This window comes from Mirounga angustirostris, unplaced genomic scaffold (assembly GCF_029215605.1).
Source record: "Mirounga angustirostris isolate CCGP_5_RB_7025 unplaced genomic scaffold, mMirAng1.0.hap1 SCAF_10, whole genome shotgun sequence".
In the NCBI taxonomy this organism is placed as follows: Eukaryota; Metazoa; Chordata; class Mammalia; order Carnivora; family Phocidae; genus Mirounga; species Mirounga angustirostris.
In genome coordinates this window covers 114586562-114608216 of record NW_026991718.1, presented here as the reverse complement: position 1 = coordinate 114608216, position 21655 = coordinate 114586562, and the positions used below count along the sequence as shown (strand labels likewise).

The window sequence follows — 21655 nt, the reverse complement described above, 5'->3', positions numbered from 1 at the left end:
AAGGCATTATGAATAGGAAGGTACCGTCTTCCCTCAGACACATCTGAATTCTTAGGTGAATCCCAGGGGTCCTCACACACATACTGCTTCCTTTCCATAGTTTGTAAACTAGGAACCTATAGGCTGAATTTGACCTATTATGTGTTTGAATTGTCATGCAGTTTCTTAAACCAAACAAAAACCTGAATTTAAATGCCTTTAGACAGAACATCCATTCTGATCAGTTTGGCTCTGTCCACAGGACTACTACTGTCTTATCCCACACCACTTCTCTTCTTCACTACTGGCTTGGTGCCTAAAGGCATATGAGCTTTCATCCCTTGATTAACAAATAGGGTGTTTGGTTATGTTATAGACACCGTGTGTGCCCTGGCCTTCCTTCTCCACCATTCTGTCATGGCAACCCCAATCTGTCTTCTTTTTATTTATTTTTTTTTGAAGATTTTATTTATTTATTTGACAGAGAGAGACACAGCAAGAGAGGGAACACAAGCAGGGGGAGTGGGAGAGGGAGAAGCAGGCTTCCGCTGAGCAGGGAGCCCGATGCGGGGCTCGATCCCAGGACCCTGGGACCATGACCCGAGCTGAAGGCAGACGCTTAACAACTGAGCCACCCAGGCGCCCCCCCAATCTGTCTTCTTATCATTAGTGCCCTTTGGACTGCCGCCTCCAGCTTCTGGAACCTTTATAACAGCTGTGCCCTCAGCTATTACTTTTGAGAGGCTGCTGTATTATCTGTTCTGCTCTCTTTGGTATTTACTGTGCTGCCTGGTGGGCTGATTTAAAGATAAAAGACATTTGTGTCATAGCCCAACCAAAGTGGACTTCTACAGAAATGACAATTTTAATATGGGAACCTGAGTTAAACCTGTAGAAGTGCCACATATTATTGGCTCTATAAATGTAAAGAAGTAACTTGAGCCTAAAATAGAAAAGGATTTTTAAAAAATCTTCAAAACTGAATTCAGCACATTGTACTCAGTGGTGCCATGGAAATCTTTGGCCAGAAGACATTAATTAGCTATGGACCACAGGGTCTGACCCTATGGATCAGCAGCATTTGATAGCTCCTCTGTGAAAATTTTGAATCATCATTTCTGCCGACTGCCAGAGCCAACTCTTCTTATTCCTGCACCTTTGTAAAACTTTCCTTATGTACTTTTCATGCAACAATGGAATAAATCTAGTTTTTGAAATTGTATCCCAGCTATATCCCCACTTTTTCCCATGGAACCCCCTTTATTCCTGGTTAATGATTTTTCCTTTCTGCTGATTGTGTAAGGCTTTAGTTCTAAAATGCCAAGTAAAGGGGCGCCTGGGTGGCTCAGTTGGTTAAGCATCTGCCTTCAGCTCAGGTCATGCTCCCAGGGTCTGGAATTGAGCCCTGCATCGGGCTCCCTGCTCGGCGGGAAGCCTGCTTCTCCCTCTCCCACTCCCCCTGCTTGTGTTCCATCTCTCGCTGTCTCTGCTCTCTGTCAATTAAATAAATAAAATCTTTAAAAAAATAAAATAAAATGCCAAGTAAAATCTTCACAAAAGAAAGAATCATTTGAGCTCTTGCCTTCTGGAAATCTATAAGCCATTGTCCCCCAGATTCTTTTCCCAAAATTATTTTTTATTCCTGAGGGCAATGCTTCTGGCTTGCTTATTCTCCCATTGTGGATTCATAGAAAATATTTCTCCAAATAGAGTTTTAACATGTAAGAAAGTAAATGTAAATTAATATCCATTAAAAAATCTTCAGTGCCCTCAATTGACTTTCAATGTGTGTATCAGCTTCTATGAGCTCCTACTATTTATTAAACTGATTTACATCAGAGGGGCAGTTTAATTCAGTTGGGGTCCCCAAAGGATTGAGCCTGAAGGATGCAGCATGGTGCATGGAGCCAATGGATTGGAGTAATTTTAAATCCCTCTTAAGGAATTGAATCCTAGCATCTTATATTTTACTTCTGTTGAAAGAATAAAAAGGCTATCTTCGGTGCTGGCATTTTCCCAAAATCTAGCCTTAAAAAAATTAATCAGTGATAACAGAAAAAGTGAATCCTAAATGCCTTAGCTCATTCCCAAGGACAGTGGCATATTTATTATGCCCACGTGAGAGCCCAGTGCTGGGTGTTCAGCTCCTTGCTGTCGATGGGAATTGTTCTCATTTCTTCCGAATGAGTGGCTGGGACGAAGTCGGCCGCTCTGAGCGCGCAGCACACAGTGTCTGTCTGGTAGTCTCGGTGCAGTCGTGCCGCATTCACACCCTGAAGACTACGGAGCTCCAGGTTCTGGATGCTTTGCTTTGTGCTTCCGAAAGCAGTGTGCCCCTTGGCTTATGTTGGAAAGCGAGGGGCTGCCCCCACGCCCCTAGGAGCGGCCATGCCTGAGCTGTTCGTGCCCTGCCCGCGCCGCCCAGACGAGTATTGCTTGGCTGTGCTTTAAAGATAGCAGAGCTTTTCTTGCCGAAAATCTAACTTCCCTGATTTGGGGGGCTTGTTTTAGGTTATCCTTCTCAACCAGTTGAACAGAGGCCACTTCAGCAGATGCCTCCTCAGCTCATGCAGCACGTGGCAGCCCCACCGCAGCCACCACAGCAGCAGCCACCGCCACAGCTGCCGCCACCGCCACCACAGCAGCCGCCGCCTCCCAGTCAGCCACAGTCGCAGCAGCAGCAGCAGATGATGATGATGCTCATGATGCAGCAGGACCCCAAATCAGTTAGGCTTCCAGTCTCCCAAAGTGTCCACCCCACACGGGGCCCCCTGAACCCAGACTCCCAGAGAATGCCCATGCAGCAGAGTGGCAGTGTGCCCGTCATGGTCAGTTTGCAAGGACCTTCCTCCGTGCCACCGTCACCTGATAAACAGAGAATGCCTATGCCTGTGAATACTGCTTTGGGAAGCAATTCAAGGAAAATGGTATACCAGGAGAACCCCCAGAATCCTTCTAGCTCACCACTGGGAGAGATGGCCTCACTCCCTGAAGCGAGTGGCAGTGAAGTACCGTCTGTCTCAGGAGGCCCAAACAACATGCCTTCACATTTAGTGGTTTCCCAAAATCAGTTAATGATGACGGGGCCAAAACCCGGGCCATCACCCCTTTCAGCAACTCAAGGTGCAACTCCCCAGCAACCCCCTGTCAATTCCCTGCCCAGCTCCCATGGCCACCATTTTCCAAATGTGGCTGCTCCAACACAAACATCTAGGCCTAAAACACCAAACAGAGCCAGTCCCAGACCCTACTATCCTCAGACACCCAACAATCGCCCTCCCAGCACAGAACCGTCAGAAATCAGTCTATCCCCAGAAAGACTCAATGCCTCCATAGCAGGACTCTTCCCCCCACAGATTAATATTCCTTTACCTCCTAGGCCAAATTTAAACAGGGGCTTTGATCAGCAGGGCCTAAATCCAACAACATTAAAGGCCATCGGGCAAGCACCTTCAAATCTTACCATGAATAATCCTTCCAATTTTGCTGCCCCACAAACTCACAAATTAGATTCTGTGGTGGTGAATTCTGGAAAGCAGTCTAATTCTGGAGCAACAAAACGGGCTAGTCCAAGCAACAGTCGCAGGTCTAGTCCTGGGTCCAGTAGGAAAACCACCCCAAGTCCTGGGAGACAAAATTCCAAAACCCCTAAGCTTACTCTGGCCTCTCAAACAAACACAACCCTGTTGCAAAATGTGGAGTTGCCAAGAAATGTATTGGTCAGTCCCACTCCTTTGACCAATCCCCCTGTACCTGGGAGCTTCCCTAACAACAGCGGGCTGAATCCTCAGAATCCTACCATGCCTGTGGCTGCAGTGGGGGGTGTTCTCGAGGATAACAAGGAGAGCTTGAATGTGCCTCAGGACAGCGATTGCCAGAATGCCCAGGGTAGGAAGGAGCAGGTAAACATTGAGCTCAAAGCAGTCCCTGCCCAAGAAGTTAAAATGGTTGTCCCTGAAGATCAATCTAAAAAGGATGGGCAACCTCCGGATCCTAACAAACTTCCCAGTGTTGAAGAGAACAAAAATTTGGTGTCTCCTGCTATGAGGGAAGCACCAACATCGTTAAGTCAACTTCTTGACAACTCTGGAGCTCCTAACGTGACCATTAAACCCCCTGGGCTTACAGATCTGGAAGTAACACCTCCATTAGTTTCTGGGGAGGACCTGAAAAAAGCATCTGTCATTCCCACACTGCAGGATCCGTCTTCTTCTAAAGAACCCTCTAATTCCCTAAATTTACCTCACGCTAATGAGCCGTGTTCAACCCTTGTGCATCCAGAATTGAGTGAGGTCAGTTCTAATGTTGCACCAAGCATCCCTCCAGTAATGTCAAGACCTGTCAGCTCTTCCTCCATCTCCACTTCCTTGCCCCCAAATCAGATAACTGTTTTTGTAACTTCCAATCCTATCACAACTTCAGCTAACACATCAGCAGCTCTGCCAACTCACCTGCAGTCTGCATTGATGTCAACAGTTGTCACAATGCCCAATGTGGGCAGCAAGGTTATGGTTTCTGAGGGACAGTCAGCTGCTCAGTCTAATGCCCGGCCTCAGTTCATTACACCTGTCTTTATCAATTCATCCTCAATAATTCAGGTTATGAAAGGATCACAGCCAAGCACAATTCCTGCAGCCCCACTGACAACCAACTCTGGCTTGATGCCTCCTTCTGTTGCAGTTGTTGGCCCTTTACACATACCTCAGAACATAAAATTTTCATCTGCTCCTGTACCACCTAATGCCCCCTCCAGTAGTACTGCTCCAAATATACAGACTGGTCGACCCTTAGTCCTTAACTCACGAGCCACCCCTGTTCAGCTTCCTTCCCCGCCTTGTACCACTTCTCCAGTTGTCCCTCCTCATCCCCCGGTCCAGCAAGTGAAAGAATTGAATCCAGATGAGGCTAGTCCTCAGGTGAGCACCTCAGCAGATCAGAGCACTCTGCCCTCCTCACAGTCAACCACAATGGTTTCTCCCCTTTTGACCAATAGTCCAGGCTCATCTGTCAGCCGGCGAAGCCCAGTCTCCTCTAGTAAGGGCAAAGGAAAAGTGGACAAAATCGGCCAGATTTTGTTGACCAAGGCATGTAAGAAAGTTACAGGTTCTCTTGAGAAAGGGGAAGAGCAATATGGTGCAGATGGAGAGACTGAAGGCCAAGGGCTGGAGACCACAACTCCAGGGCTCATGGGAACAGAGCAGTTATCCACAGAGCTGGACAGTAAAACCCCAACACCCCCAGCACCCACTCTGCTAAAAATGACCTCTAGCCCTGTGGGCCCGGGCTCCACTTCGGCAGGACCCAGCTTACCTGGCGGTACTCTCCCCACCAGTATGCGCTCAATAGTAACCACTTTGGTACCCTCTGAGCTCATCTCCACGGCGCCGGCCACAAAAAACAATCATGTTGGCATAGCACCTGAGCCACGTGCGGGTGGCCTAGTGGAGGAGAAGGTGGGATCCCATCCAGAGCTTCTGCCCAGCATAGGTATGTACTTGGGGCCTGGCATCATCTCCTCATGTGAATTTTTTGATGACCTATCCCACAAAAGAAAGCATGACTTCTTTTCTACTTGGAGGAGGAAGAATGGGCCAGATGGCAGTAGTGGTAGTTTTATTTATTGGAAGTATTGGGAAATATACTTAAAAAAAAAAAAGTTTACATTTATTAACATGGTTCTCTCTCAGCTCCTGAAATAATGATAGGCCTTTCATTTATATAAAGTTTGTCAGTTTACAAGGTAGCCTCTTTACATATGTTGTCTCACATCATCATCATACCAACCATGTCAGGTAACCCTAACCCCATTCTGTGGATGAGAAGATCGAAGCTCAGAGTTCAGTATCTGTTCAAAGTCCATACTGTGAACCTCCAGTTTAACATCGTCCCTTAAAGGTGAATAGCAGCTTCTGCAAGTTCTCCTTACTGTGATAATGACTTGCTCTCAACAGTTTCAGAGCAGGGTTCTCATGGCCCCTTCCTCATTGTACTCTATCCCAGAGACTATTCGCTTCTGACTGGCTACTCCAAAGGAGAGCTTTTCAAAAACCCAGGTTTCATGATTATAGACCCAGGAGATGCAAAGTGGTTGAGAGACAGGCTTGAGTTAGTATCACAGTGCCAGCATTTACCAGCTCTATGGGTTTAGGTAAGTTACTTGACTGCTCCAAACCTGAGTTTCCTTCTTTGTAATATGGAGACAGCAATAGTTGTAAGAATTCAGTGAGGTAATGTGTATCATGTGCTTGGCACAGAACATAGTAATCACATGTAAGTAATTATTACTGATTTCTCTTTGATGCAGTCTCTTTGTAAATTAGGCCATTCCAGTTTGTGTATATCCTTAGATTATTTCCTATGTACTGTTAAGGTGGGCAAATGACAGGAGCATTGGTGTCCTTACACCTCCCCTCCTCCCTTCACACCCTGCCTCTCACACACACATGTTCCTTCTTCTGTGAGGCCTCAATGGTATAGAAGCTCTGTTTCCACAGAGTGGAGCCAATCACGCACTGCCAAAGCTGAGAAGGACCTTTGCTATATCCTAGGGAAGCAAATAATGCGTATCTTTTTTAATGCAGCTGAACATTTTTGAGTGGTAAGCCCTCAAAACATAAGCTTCAGGGTATGATCAGAGTTCAGATTCTGGTTATCAATCACAGTTGGATAAATTCCTTAACCTCTTGTAAGTCATGTACTTGACTTGTAAAAGGGAGGCTGTAATTCCTACCTCCCAGAATTTATACAGATACAAGGAGAGGCCTTAGCATAAAGTGGCCAGCACACTGCCTCACTCAGAGCTTTGGAAAGGTTAATTCCCCTTCTCTCTGCCTCTGTACTTCAATGCTGGAGATACAAGGAGGGATAAAGGCACTTGAAGAGTCCACTGCCCTTACAGGAGACAGAGACTTCACAGCTCTGGGTGCTCTAGGTTTCTGGTTCTAGTTCTGCCTCTAAGTGACCTCTAAAATTGAAGAAACCTTGTGTGACTTAAATATATTCTCTGCTATTAAATGTTTCTATTATAGAACTTTCCCCCCACATACCCAGAGAATAATGGTGAAGTGATGAAAAAATATTTTTATCTGAATCATATATAATCTTAGAGGAATATATGAGTTTTGGGGAGATGAACCTGTAGTTGGAAAAAAAAACCCTCAATTTTAGTTGGGATTGTTTCCATTCTTTTTCAAGAGGCTTCTGGGTTTTTATCTTGAAAATGTGAGAAACTAATACTAGAGTTAAAAGTAAAAGCTAAGGTATAGTTTTAAGCTTTATGAGATAAGCATCCAAAATAAATTCTTAATACAAATGCATTACTGACTAGGCAGGCAGAGAAATCTACAAAATTCACAATTTCCACAATCGGGTAAAACTTACTGTTAGTTTATCTAGGATGTTAGACTGAAATGTCAAGATGGGAGGACATAATCCTTGAGTGACTGTGGCGTATCTATGCCCTTAATCTTTACTGTATGATCCAGGAAGCTCCCATTCTGGGGTACATTGCGTATCCTGTTCCGTTCCTCTTCAAGGACCTAAGTACTCTCTGTCCTCCGAAGCATAATTCTGATGTTTATTCCCTCCATTGTGCCATCAGTTTTCTCAATCTAGAATTGATCCTTGCTTTTGATTCCCATAGCACTTTATATTTTATGAGGCTTCTTCATATAACATCCCAGTGCACTCCAGTGTACCACATGTGTGTATCTTATCTTTATACTGGACTGCGTTCCTGATGGGCAGAAATAATAATTGGTCTTGAAGGGTGCCTGGCACAGTGCCTTGCCCCTAGTTAAGTTCTTGGTAACTGTTTGTTAGACAAGTAAATGACATATCAAATGATTTATTCATCAAGTATGAATTGAATATCTGCTTTATGACCATCACTCTTTGCCAGGTGCTGTAGAAAAGTATAAAAGAAATTGTATGATTCATTTCAGGTCTGTGTGTAATCTTTACAGGGATGAGACAGTTCTTAAATGCTAAGGTGAATGGTATAATTGTTCCTCTGAAAGTGTTTGGGTTGCCTACTAAAGTATGCTTTAGAGTTTTTCAGAGTACTGGATAGAACATGCCCCTAAGAAGCAAAAATCGTGGGTGCTCTTGTCCTCATGACCACCTCCTTCCTTGATCTTTGTACACACAAAAGGGAAAAACAAATACCCCTGCTGGTGGTCTGTGTTACTGTGTGGTACAATAGCTAATTTTTTAAGTAAGTTTTGAAATGTCCTTTCAAGGCAGTTGAAATGCCCTCCAAGAGGATGTGTATTCAGCAGTTACTGAGCCCTTGATTCAGTCAGTGTTTTCTGTTTTGTTGAGAAAAGAAAGTAAAAGGCCTGTATTTTTTTTTTTTCCTTGCCTTAGCCCCTTCACCAAGTTTAGTCTCAAAGGAAATTCCAGCCACAATACTGCAGGGGTCTGTTGCCAGACCAGGTAAGGCATGCTTTGGAAAAACTCCGAATGGAATGGATTACATGTGAAGGAACTGCTTCTCCCCTGGCTGAAAGTCTCTCACCTCCTGGCTTCAGAGCAGACTTCAGTTGAGCAGCAGAGCTTGTGACTATTTGAGGTTATTTTCCCTGGACCAGTTTGCTGTCTTATGCATTCCTGGTGTCAGCCAGGGAACTCAGGAAGGGCCTTGCACTGCCCATTGTCTGCCTGCCACCCAGCTATGGGTGGTTTCCATTGCACAGTTTACCCTGTTCCATGACCCTGGCACCCATAGCTGGCAGCTGACTGACTGGCATATGGCAGCTCGCTGGGGTGGCAAGCGTTACTGCACTAAGCTAGTAATTGCACTTTCATGACAGGAGTGGAGGCTTGTTCTGAGAACCTCTGCTACAGTGAGGCAGCCATTCCCCAGGGAGTCCGTCATTCCAGTCATCTCTGGATGGCATTATGTTTCTTCCCATGACCAAGAAATTGCAAATAGCACTAGGGATGGTGTTTTTGGAAGATGGAGTCCATGGTAATCTGACAAATAATTGTTGTGGAATGCTGTGTCAGCTCTGAATGCATGAGGATCTTGATGGCAATAACAGCACTGCCTTCGTAGGCAGATAAATATCATAAATATGTTACAGTTTAGTCTTGCCTGGCCCTTTGTCACTGGAGGTATTGAGGGATACCAAAAAAAAAAAAAAAAAGCATGCCTTTCCCAAGGAGGTTAGAATCTCATTTACAATACAATTCACACTTGACAAAATTTGTAAGCAAAAAAATACTGCTGTGTTTAATTTTGTGGGCCTAAGCCGTTGAAATTAAGGTATAACTTGTGATTTATTTTTTAAGATTTTTTTTAAAGGCATCTCTATACCCCGTGTGGGGCTTGAACCCACAACCCTGAGATCAAGAGTCACATGCTCCACCCACTGAGCCAGCCAGGTGCCCTAACTTATGATTATTTTAAAATGGGCTTCAGGTGCTTTGTGCTATGCTATGTTCTGTCGCACACTCTGAGTAAAATCAGGCCTCTGAAATGAATGGATGAGCTAAAAACATTTCAGCCACCCAGATTCTTCCTTTGCTACCAACTGCCCACATGATTGTGCTAGGCACCTGAGAAGGGTGGGAGTGGAGCGAATTATTCACAGAAGGGCTTATAGTAAAATTCATTTTTGGTGAGGAAAGAAGCAACTAGAAAGAGGAAGGGAATTCTATTTCCTGCCCCAATTCTTTACTCCAGAAAAATATGTTTTATCATATCCTACATCTAAGTCAGAATAATTGGCCGAAGAATCCTGTTCCTTTTAAAAGTTTTACTTAAATGAATCTCCTTAAAATGCCCCCAGAGTCACTAATTGCCTTCACCAAATTCCTTTGATCTGTACTTACGTGAATTATCTGTGATAGTGTTAAAGTTCTCAAAAGCACTGAATTTTGTTTCAGATGAGCAAACTAATCAAAATTTTTATGTAATCAGCCTCCGTTGAGCTGTTTTCATTTTTGAGCACATGTTACCTGAGTTTGTATGCTCCAGTGGAGCCAGCAAGGGAGCAGAGAGAGTACTCAGTGAGGTGGTGTCTGTTTCATATGGTGGGGTTTCCAAGGTTTATGGGTTAGATATGGGGAGCTAAGTAGCAAATGGGAAGCAGGGATTCCCTCATCTTGCATTGAAGATGAAAGGCTCCTCGCATTAAGGCTGTATCAACATGAGCATCAAAGCAATAATAATAATAGCTAATATTGTTATTACTAAGAGCCAGGTGCTGTACTAAATTTTTATATGTATTATTTCATTTAATCTTCTTAATTTTGAGGTGGGTAAAGTGATTGTCCCCTTTTTTTCAGATGAAGCATTGAGCAGAGAGAGGTCAAGTAATTTGCTCAAGGTTACATGGCTAATCAGCAGTGGGGTCAGAATTTTAACCCATGCACTCTGACTTCACTGCCTTCAGGGAGGTTAACATGTAGTCAGTGGGGTAGATTAGGCATACAGTGAGTCTGCAGTGCTAAATTTTCTAAAAGGGGGGACAGGGACAGAGCTGTGGAAGTCCAGAAGCGGGAGAGATCGCTGCTATCTGGTGCATCAGAAAAGTCTTTTGGAAAGATGGAACTAAAAGCATATAATGGAGGAAGATGTTTTTCTGCTGAGGCTGAGAAAGAAGTGCCTGGTAAACCCATAGAGTGCTCATTTAAGCAAAACCCTGCTAGACAAATTACTGAGGTTTTCCTTTTGGAGGGCGTTTCTGGGAGGTTGAGGAAGAGAGGAACATAATGGAGTCTGTGGGTGTTATCTCAAAGCAAAGCAATCTGCCCTCTAAAGCTCAGTGAGGAAGTCCTTTGGAAGAGAATGCATCCTGAATAGATATTCAAGACATATTTGAAGGTTACTGTCTTTAAAAACAAGTATCAAGAGGGTGGAGATATTTTAAGAATAAAAACAATCTCTTCTACATGAGAGGAAGAGGCTTATTTTACTAACCTAGTTATAGCTGGGTGAAATATGAACCAGGCAGTGTGAATTTAATTCTATTGATCCAAACAGGATTATTTCACAGTGTGGAGTAGAAGTAAAAATAGACCAAGTAAGTGTCTTATGCCCCAGACAACTGAGTTGTGTCCCTGCCAACTCTGTCTCTCTACCATGTAGGGTGAGAATCCTGTTGGACACAGAGACATGTTAGCCTAAATAGGGCATTCAGAATTCTCATAGACACCGTGCTTCTCCCAGTGGACATAGACAACAGGAGCTCCCACATCTCATTTCTGTCCTTTGTATTTTTCACAGAACTCGAGGCAAATGCTGCCATAGTCTCTGGACAAAGGTAAGATGATCATTCTGCAGACTCAGCATGAAAATGGCATAAGCCTCTTTGAAGGGTATCGGCTTTCTCATCCTTTAAACCTCTCTTCACCTTGGCCTTTTCCTTCACTCTTTGTACCAGTCTGTTTTCCCTACTAAAGCGGGGGAGCTGTTATGAGTCCTAACCCCTCAGAAGTAACATTTCTGTTAATAAAACTTGGTGGCTAAGTTTCTCCCTTTTTTGGTTGTTTTGAAAACTGAATGAGAGAACATGTTCAGCACTCACCATAGTGAGTAAATAGTAAATGTTCAGTATGTAGGCGCTGTTGCTATATTGTCATTAATAACAGTTCTTGCAACACCTTCTGAAGTACAGCTGTTTGTTCCTCCAAGCATAAGAGAGAGAACCAGGTGGGGTCTGACCCCAAAACTCAGGCCTTTTCTGTTATACTATAAGCCCCACGACCTAACAAAATGAAATACACCTGTGACTTCAACCTCATTAACCCCATGGAGAAAAGTATTATTATTTTTCAAAAGTCATTCCTTTTTTAGTGTACTAATACATTGGACGACATTTTAGAGAATCTATCATATTTGTACAACTTAGTTTGTAAAACATCTTCACAATCATTTTCTCATGTAATCCTCCTATCAGCCCTCTGAGGTGGTTATAATAGCCAACATTTATGTGAATGCATTCCATGCCATGCACTGGGCTGCAAGCCCCCTAAGTGTATTATCTCATTTAATTTTCACAGTATCTATTAGGAAGGTAAATTCTGTCTCAAAGATAAGGAACCTAAAGCTCAGAGAAGTTAACTAAATTGCCCAAGACCACAGATTTAGTAAGTGGCTCTGACTCCAGAGCCCTCACACTTATGTATTGCAGCAGACAACATGGGGATTTATAGATCAGGAATCTGAAGCATAGAAAAAGTTAAATATCATGGCCAGTAAATATATAGGTAAGACTTGACCCCTGTTCTTCTGCCTCCAAACTCATTGATATTCTGACTACATCATTCTGCCTGTATTTTTATTTGGATTGGGCTAATACTTGAAATCATTTGCCTTTCTCAAGCATGCACCAACTGTGTGGCTATAGAAAGAAGATAATCACACCAGAAATATCCTGTGGGTGTTTGTTTCCAGAGCTGTCTGAGCACTGACCATATAAATACCAGGACAGTACTACTGTGGCTTTTGTTTTGCCAGAAGAAAGAGGCACCTCTGTTAGGAATCTTTCTTCCTCAGAGGCTTTGACCATTTTCTGGGCTCCTAGCCAGAAAGCCATCTGTAACATCTCTAAAAGGATATGTAAATACCCCTTGACTTACAATTCCACCCCAGCTCCAGCCTCGCTGCTTCTTCACTTACGTTGGCTTGTGGGGCAGTGGTTAGATATAAAACAAGGTAGCGAACAGTATGGCCAGATTTCCAGCCATAGTGCCACTAGTGAAGGATCCTCAGGCAGGAGTGAAAATGGAGGGGTTAGGGATAGTTGATAGGCCATGGTTCATGCCGCTAAGGAGCTCCTGATCTAGTGGAAGGCAGAAGATATTAAAAGAAAATATGCTGTACAATCTGATGGGTGCTCTAGAATGCCAGAGACAGATTGTGAACCAAAAAGACAGAAGAGACAACTTCACTTGGGAAGTGAGGTCATGGAAGACTTCCCGAAGAGGCATCCCTTTGACCAGCTTCTTTTGTTTTCTTTGTTGTACTACTTTTGTTTCAGTTCCATGCCTTATAAGCAAATTTAATCAGCTTTTTTTCCCTAATGATTTTGACATTCATTTTTTTGAACCATGAAAGCAGTAAAAAGTTTATTAAAGAAAATTTGGAATTCAGGTCAGAGAATTAAAAAGAATATTACCAGTAAACCAGTATTCCTGTGACTCAAACAATACTCACTATGTATATTTTAGTTCATCTTTCTCTACTTCTCTTGAGAGTATGTATACAGATAGGGAGTATTTTACATATAAATACTATATCTAATATTTATATAACCTGCTAGTTAGTGTTTTTTTATATATAAGCACTATACATCATGCACACACACATATGTATCTCACATTCATTTATATGTGGTTACATACATATACTCAACATGTATTATGATGAAAATGGGATTATACTATTCATAATATTGGTAACTTTTTTCCCACAATAATGTATCATAAACAGTTTTTATCATTAAATAAACTTACAACATGATTTTTCATGACTGAATATGGATGTGCCATGTTTTAGTTTTATAATCTATTGTAAAGCATTTAGGTCTTCTGTCTTCATTAGTATAAATAAAATGCTTTGACATCCTTGTGTGTAATTAGAGCGCTGTAAAAAGATTTGTTTCCTTAGGCACCTAGAAATGGAATTGCTGAGCCAGAGGATTACACCAGGGTTTCTCAGCCTTGGTGTTATTGACAGTTTGGATCAGATAATTCTTTACCAGGGCGGGGTGTTACACAGAAGAGCTGTCTTATGCATTATAGAATGTTCAGTGGCATGCCTGGCCTCTACCCAAAAGAAGCCAGTAGCATCCCTGCCTCAGTCAAGACAGTCATTTTAACAATCAGAAATGTCTCCAGACATTGCTAAATGTCTCCTGGGAGGCAAAATGCCCCTATTGAGAACTATTGGGTTATATAATTTATATCAGGAGTTTCTCTCCCCATACCCTTAGTAGTACTGCATATTACCAATTTTAAATCTCTGCATACTAAAAAAGGGGGATTGAGGTAGGGGCAATCGGTATACCCAATAGTATACTGTGAATATATCCTCATGTATATTCTATAATGTGACTTATAACATGCCATTATCTGACTATACCAGGCTCATAGGAAATGCCAGTATATATTCTTAATTTCCTAGATATAAAAAAAAATTTTTTTTCCTAGATTTTAGATACTATTACTTTTTGAAAGGGAATATTGTTATTTTAGAAAAATGGGTGAGGAGGTTTGGGAATTTTTGTTCCAAGTTCTTAATTTCTTACCTGTTTTTCCACAATTTCATGAGCAATATGCTTTAGTATTTTATTTTTACTAGTGTAACAAACTAGACTCACTCTTAAATTGTCAGTAATATAGAAGGTAATTGTGTTCATTGTCCCAGGATGGAATATTTTCTCTTCAGAATGACTGTATAGTTCCTAATCTCCTGCCTTACAAATGAAACTCTATCTGAAGAAACCTTTTTTTGTGTGTGACTTGATTCCCTCACCTCCTTGGAAACTTTGTGCTTCCCTTTGTCGGCAGTGAGCCCAAAGAGATCATTGAAAAGTCCAAAACCCCAAGCCGCAGAAACTCCCGAACTGAAGAGCCAACTGTGGCTTCTGAAAGTGTGGAAAATGGACATCGCAAGCGATCCTCTCGGCCTGCTTCAGCCTCCAGCTCTACTAAAGGTTAGCAGTGGGGTGTGGGTGCCATTGTGGGTCAGATAGAAGAATGGGATCTTTATCACCACAGCAGAGGACTTTGTCTTTCATCTTTGCTTCTATTACTTTGACTTCTACTATTTGTCCTTCCTTAGTTCGTTTACCTCTGTGTTTTCTGTGTGTATACACAGCAGCAAGCACTGTTGGGGAAAAAAAAGAACATAACAGGGCAGATTGATTCATGATCACCTGTTCAGATAGGGCCTCAATATAGCCCAGCCATTTTTCTGTGGTCAACTCTCTTTTCCACTCCTCTGGCCTCTACTTTTCTCTCCTCTCTCTCAGCAGAGACTCTCACCTCTTCACAGAGAAAATAGAACTGCTTCAGCTCTTGCTACCCAGACATAAATCTACCAGGATCCTCCTTTGCTCCTACCATAATAGAGCAGCTGTCACTCCTCAAGTCTAAAGCCAGTTCCTCCACTTGCGCCTCTTTGATCCCATCTTTTCTGACCTTGTCAAGAACCTTACCAGTTTTCTCTCCTCTCTTGACTGATGTCTCCTTTTCGAATGCACGCTGTCCTTGACTTCTCTGACCTAGAGCTCTTGATATCGTTTTCTACCTCTCTGACTTCTCCTTCTCAACCTCTGTACGCAGATAGTAGATGTTGGCTTTCCTCATACTTCGATCCTGAGTCACCCTTTCTCTCCAACTCTTCTCTCCCTAACTGATCTCACTCATGCCCCACTTTCTTAGTTACAACTTTTCACAGACAACTCATGAATTTGTACTTCTAGTACAGACCTCTAGAAATTGTAGACAACTGCATGTACAACCTTAGCAGGACTTCAAATTCAACATGTCTGATTTCACCCACAATGTCAGGTCATTTGCCAGTGTTCCCCACCTCAGGGAATGGCACCACCATCTGTCCATTGGGCACATCCTCCTTGGCACCTCTCCCTCATCCTCACATCTCTCATATCCATCACAGAAAGCTGCTGATTTTATCTCAGGTGACCCAAATTCATCCACTTTGCCCCGTCTCCATTGCTACTCCAGTTTAAAACCCTTCAGTGATTTACATTGTAATTAGGATTAAAGTCTAAAAGCACCAACATGGACCCCAAGTTTCCATGTGGTCTGGCCCCTGTCAGCCTCTCCCAGCCTCATCTGAGTTCCCTCAGCAACTCAGACATGCCATTCTCATCTCTTGTCACAAGCCTGTGTGTATGTTACACCCACTGCAGGGAATGTGCTTCCCTCTTCCTTCTTCTCTTCTCCTCATGAACTTCCTACTGTTTTTACCTAGCTCCCTGGTCACTGCTATGAGAAATCATAGCATCATGTTCTCCTTCATAACATCACAGCTATAACTTTATGTCTATTTATGTGATAGGTAATTAATCTATGCACTCTGCAAGGGCAGGAGGTGTCTGGTTTTGCTCACCATTGTATCCTTGGTACCTAGTATGGTGCCTCATGCAAAGAGGTATATAATCAGAAATTATTAGTAACCGTCTATCAGATATATATTTAGTACTTATACATGCCAGGCCCTGGGGAATATAAGAGTGAAAAGACAGTCTCTGTCTTCATCATATCAGTTTTATGCCAGCCAGAAAGACTAATACCGTGTGTTAAATGTTAAATGTTGTGATAGCAAAATTACATGGTACTGTAGGAGCATGTAGCTGGGATGCTTTGTTCCTCTGCCAAATCAGAGGCGGCTTTCTGGAGAAAATGATGTTTAAGCTGAGACCTGAAGAATGAGGAGGCATTATGCAGGCTATGGGATTGAATGAAATATTCTAGGCAAAAGGTACCCAGATCTGAGGAAGGGTACTTCATCTCCACAGGAAATGAAGCTGAGCTTGAGCAGCTCACATTAGGCAAGAGCTGGGATCCTGGCCAAGTGCCTGATATCAGCAGCGCTGCTGAGAAACAGTCAAATACTGTTGGGATGCCAGCCTGAAGATGAGGGCAGGTTCTGGTGCACCAACACCAGACACTGACCTGAGAGCTCAGCTGTCATTAGCAGGTTGTGCTTCTGGGCCAGAATTTCACGAATCCTCACAAGAGCCCCTGGGAGTAGGCCATGGGTCTACAGATCACAAATAGGTGAATGTATAGAAGCTACCTTCTCTGAGCCCATCAGAGAGGAAGCGGTCTTCGTTCCTTCCCGGGTGTCCTGAATATACCACCGGCAGGGTCCTCTTTGGTGTCCCCACTTTGATGCAGAGAGGGAACCAGCTACTTTCTTCGTTCTCCCTGGAATCCTCTCCGAGGCAGAGATTTTTTTGGAAGGAAGCACTCCTTTCAGTAAATTGAATACTATTAGACCACCACAGGGAAGATTCCTGGAGTTCTGTGGGAAAACCTGCTTCCCCTCAATTCTTTGTATTCTTTTGGCCCCTCACTTTCCCAAAGGATCAAGGTCCTCTAGGCTGTCGAAATGGTGTGTAATTACCTTTAAAGCAGGAAACAAGTGGGGGAAAAAAAGGGCGGGAAACAAGTGTTGGCCTTTAAAGATGTCACACACCAGATTTTTGGAAACTTCACCTGAGCCCAGACCCTCAAGATAATAAGGGTGTCATTTACAGTGTACCAGAAAGAATCAAAGGAGCAGCTGGGACAGTTAAGAGATACCCAAATTAGAGCCGGTCTGTAGAGAACTGCCAGCCAAGCAAAGATGGAAAGCTGGAACTTATTTTAGAAAGGGGTGGGGAATAGGCTTGTACACTTAAACTGGACATTGTCCCAAGGTGGTGGTAGTCATGTTGGAATGCCTGCCCCATCCCTGCTCTGAGGCTTAACAAGTGGCTTAGGAAAAGCCCTAATGACTTGAAAGCTTTGTGATTTTGCATGGAGGGGTGCCGGATAAGTGTCTCCTGAAAGGATGTCAGAGCTCTGGCCAACCCCAGGAATCACAGTCATGTACAGATCTCCACTTCAGCCTCAAGCCCTCAGGCTGTCAGTTCTGAACTCCTAGAGTAAGTTAGGTTTTAAATCCAAAATGAGTGCTATCGCTGTTTTGATTTTTAAGGGTTAAAGCTCTTGGATCCAGATTATAGAATAAATATGCATTTTTATTTGCTATGCAATATGCTATGTTGTATCCAGAATTCTGAACCAAAGTCATAAAATAACTTTTTGTGATCATATTTGAACCCATACCCTGGATATGATCATAAAATATCACAGTGGTTTCCAAAATCTATGCAACACCTATTTGGAGACATAGTAGTGCTGGGTACTTGAAACATCTTTCTGCAGCATCAGTACTTCTTAAAGTTTTGAGGGGGAAAAAAGGTTTGCCTTTTTGCATTCATACAGTTTCGGTGATATATGCACAAACAAAATCAGAAACAGTCTGTTGTTCATGAGCATCTTGAAAGCTGAGAAATATGAGCAGTTTATAATGAGAAGTATTGGTACATTTGTATTGTCAGAGAACCAGTGACATTAACCATGCTCCTGCTGTGGGAACAGAGTTTGCTTACGTCATGCTGGCCAAGGCCTGCTGTACAGCCAGATTGGAGCAGGTGGGACAGATTATTTCTGGGCAAGTCCAGGGAGGCCCACATGGTTGATAGGTCACTCTCTAACCTGTTGTTTTGGTTTTGGTTGTTGGGTCCCCCCACCCCACTTTTGATTACAGACACAAAAATTGGCTCCCACAAATCAGTGAGCTTTTTTTAAAATTATACTTAATCAGGTGTGTTGTTATAAAATGCAAATGAGTAGTTCTACTTCCTGACATGATGTGTTCCCTATTAACATAGAAATGATTTGTCTCGTTTCCCTTATCAGTCTTTATTTACTCTTCTGTTCATAATAGGTTTTGTTATATTTTCTTTCATTTTTTTTTTTTAAGATTTTATTTATTCATTTGACAGAGATAGATACAGCAAGAGAGGGAACACAAGCAGGGGGAGTGGGAGATGGGAGAAGCAGGCTTCCCTCAGAGCGAGGAGCCTGATGCGGGGCTCAATCCCAGGACCCTGGGATCATGACCTGAGCTGAAGGCAGACGCCTAACGACTGAGCCACCCAGACACCCCTTATGTTATATTTTCAACTGGGAAAAGAGATCGGTAGTTAAAAATGAAGTTTAATGCGTAAGTTTGAAACCAGGGAAAATATGCTAATATGAAGGAAGTTCAGAGCAACCTATAATCAGCAGCAGCTTTGGATGTCCCTGGAGTGCCTTAAGATGCCTCTGACAATAAAGTGGGGTGATAGCCCTACCGTACCCACAGCCTGTGACTTGAGAAGCAACAATCTAAAAAAACAAAAAAAATTAATCTTAAAATGGAAGTGTTACTGTGGAAATATAAATGAGCATGATATGGGAGAAAACTCTGAACAGTAACTGCCTGAAACTGCACTCTTGTAGCATCATCATTCAGAAACCAGCCATGAAAATTTTGAAAGGAGATTTCCAGAATTTCTTTTACAAAAAATAGAAATCTTGGCTAGAAGTAGTACAGTAAAAAAACATAATGAAGTGAACAAGGCCAAAGGTCATTTTCTAAAAATCCTTGAAAGGTAAAGGTAAACTCCAAATAACAGAAGATTTAATAGACCCTGTAGGTTTGGCCAAATTTACTTACGGTCAAAATGAGGCAACCAGGGGGGAGAAAATGCCCATATCAAATTATAAATGTAAATGTTCTCCAAGGATATATATGGATGGCCATCTGAAAGACTGTTATTGACCAAGTTCTTTACCATATAGTTGGTTCAAAATATTAATATAAATGGTGTTACTATTAGTCTTTGAACTACTTTTATATCTGTGAAGACATTAATTTGTAAAATCTTTGGTGGTTTAAAAAATAGGATTTTTCAACAATATATATAATTTTTATTTTGGTAGTATGGTATTGGTTATGGGGTCTTGGGAGTGGGATTATGCACAGTCAGATAAGGTAGGCATCCTTTAGGAACAGACCTGATGTACACCCTGCATGTACCATCAGCCACTTCATTACTTCCCTAGAATTCCTTACCATAAAGAGTTTACCTCTGGATTTTTTATTGTGTTCAGTAGAGTAGTAAAAGTGGTAATATTTTAGAGGAAGTATAAAATTGAACTACAAAAACAAAAAAAAACTCACCTTTTTAGACATTTATAAAGACATCAAAAGTGACATTGCCCTGTGACCCAGATTGCCTAGGTTTATCCAGGGAAGGTGATAAAGAGACTTCAGTATCAGGTTGATGCAGTTTTTTTCCTTCATGGAAGTATAAAAGTACACCCTACACCATCTTTCCCACCGCTAACCCTGGTATCTAAAAGATTATTTTTTTGCAGTTTCTAACACAAATCACTTGTTTACTCGTAGTCCCACTCATTGATTGGTCTGCAGAAGCAGAGTCCGTCTACCAGATCATTGGGTGCTGTGAAGCAGTGACAGGTGGGAAAAAGGCAAGGAAAGAGGAGGGGGAGGGAGAGCCTGAGGTTGCTTCTGCACCTTCCCCCTTCTCACCTATTTTCCCAGCCACATAGGTGTTTCTCAGACACCACTTGATCCTTCATATCACAACAAAGGAGAAGCTCTCAAAGTTGGCCTAATTAACAGATATCTTTCTAAGGATGAACACTCAAGACACAACTCTGTAGGGGCGCCTGTGTGGCTCACTTGGTTGAGTGTCCGACTCTTGGTCTCAGCTCAGATCTTGATCTCAGGGTTGTGAGTTCAAGCCCTGCATTGGGCTCTGCACTGGGTGTGGAGCCTACTTAAAAAAACAAAAAAAACCACAACTCTGTATATTTTTATTCAAATGATAAATTTACTACAGTGAAAATGAAACTTAAGAGTTGGACTAGGGAGTTGATCATAGGGAACTTTGGGGTGTGTGAGACTCTTAGTTTATTTACACGGAATTAAAGAAGACAATTATCCGCATCCTGTCAGATAAACTGTCATCTGATTAGCAGAAGACTAAGGAGTAAATCAGAGAGAGACTGATTCTTCTACCACATGGCACAAGCAGCATGACCTTCCAGCAAGAAGATAGACATACTGAAATTTACACCAACAGAAGCCCAAAAATATTGCACTGGTCACTTCTTGGAAAGTCATTGAGACCTTCTTAGCAATTACTATAGCTAATAGTGACATTTTCGCTTTTTGCATCTACATCTTAAGTTTGGGCTTTCAAAATATGATACAAAAGAAAAAAAATTGCTTAGAACACTGAACCTAACATGCAGCATCAGAAAATTTAGCCTAGTTTCCAGAAACCAATAAAATTGATTCATACATAGTACTGTGGTAGAAAATATTTTCTCCTTGATAGGAAGTAATTTTAAAACGTTGATTTCATATTAAAGCCAAAAGATCTATGGAGCAGTATGAAGAATGAGAGTGAATTTTCAAGATCAATAGAAGATTTTTTGTTTAGAGATTTTATTTGTCAGAGACAGAGAGAGTACAAGCAGGGGGAACAGTAGGCAGAGGGAGAGGGGGAGGGAGAAACAGACTCCCTGCTGAGCAAGAAGCCCAACCTGGGACTTGATCCCAGAACTCTGGGATCATGACCCAAGCCGAAGGAAGACACTTAACCGACTGAGCCACCCGGGTGTCCCAAGATGAACAGAAGATTTTAAAGAAATGTTTACATTTGGAGAGCTTCAGGCTATTCATTGTACCCTTCTGTAGAAGACTTTTGTGAGGAAGGTTTTCTTTTTTAAGGTTTATTTATTTATTTATTTTAGAGAGAGAGTACAGGGGGGTGGAGGGGCAGAGGGAGAGGGAGAGAGAAACTCAAGCAGATCCCGTGCCGAGTGCGGAGCCAGATGTGGGGCTCTATCTCAAGACCCTGAGATCATGACTTGAGCCAAAACCAAGAATTGGACACTCAACTGACTGCACCACCCAGGTGCCCCATGTGGAAACATGGTTTAAATATGGAATAAGATTGAGATGATTGAAGACACTATGATAATACAAGAGGAAGTAAAGGAATTAAAACACGCTTGTTCCGTTTATGCCACTGTTACTCCGTGTATAAGTCACTCAGTTCCC

General features: G+C 42.5%; 1 protein-coding gene across 11 annotated transcripts in view; it reads left to right on the top strand.

Annotated features, from left to right (window-relative positions):
- Positions 1–21655, top strand: part of NCOA6 (nuclear receptor coactivator 6) — a 105415-nt gene that overhangs the window by 82574 nt on the left and 1186 nt on the right. For 9 of the 11 annotated variants that reach the window (XM_045885645.3, XM_064573056.1, XM_064573055.1 and 6 more), the window contains 5 exons: positions 2491–5466; positions 8347–8415; positions 11213–11249; positions 14500–14645; positions 19970–20041. In XM_045885645.3, the coding sequence (XP_045741601.2) occupies positions 2491–5466; positions 8347–8415; positions 11213–11249; positions 14500–14645; positions 19970–20041 (3300 nt within the window). The remainder of the gene's footprint in view (positions 1–2490; positions 5467–8346; positions 8416–11212; positions 11250–14499; positions 14646–19969; positions 20042–21655) is intronic. The other 2 variants (XM_054510065.2, XM_045885648.3) reach the window with 2 other exon arrangements.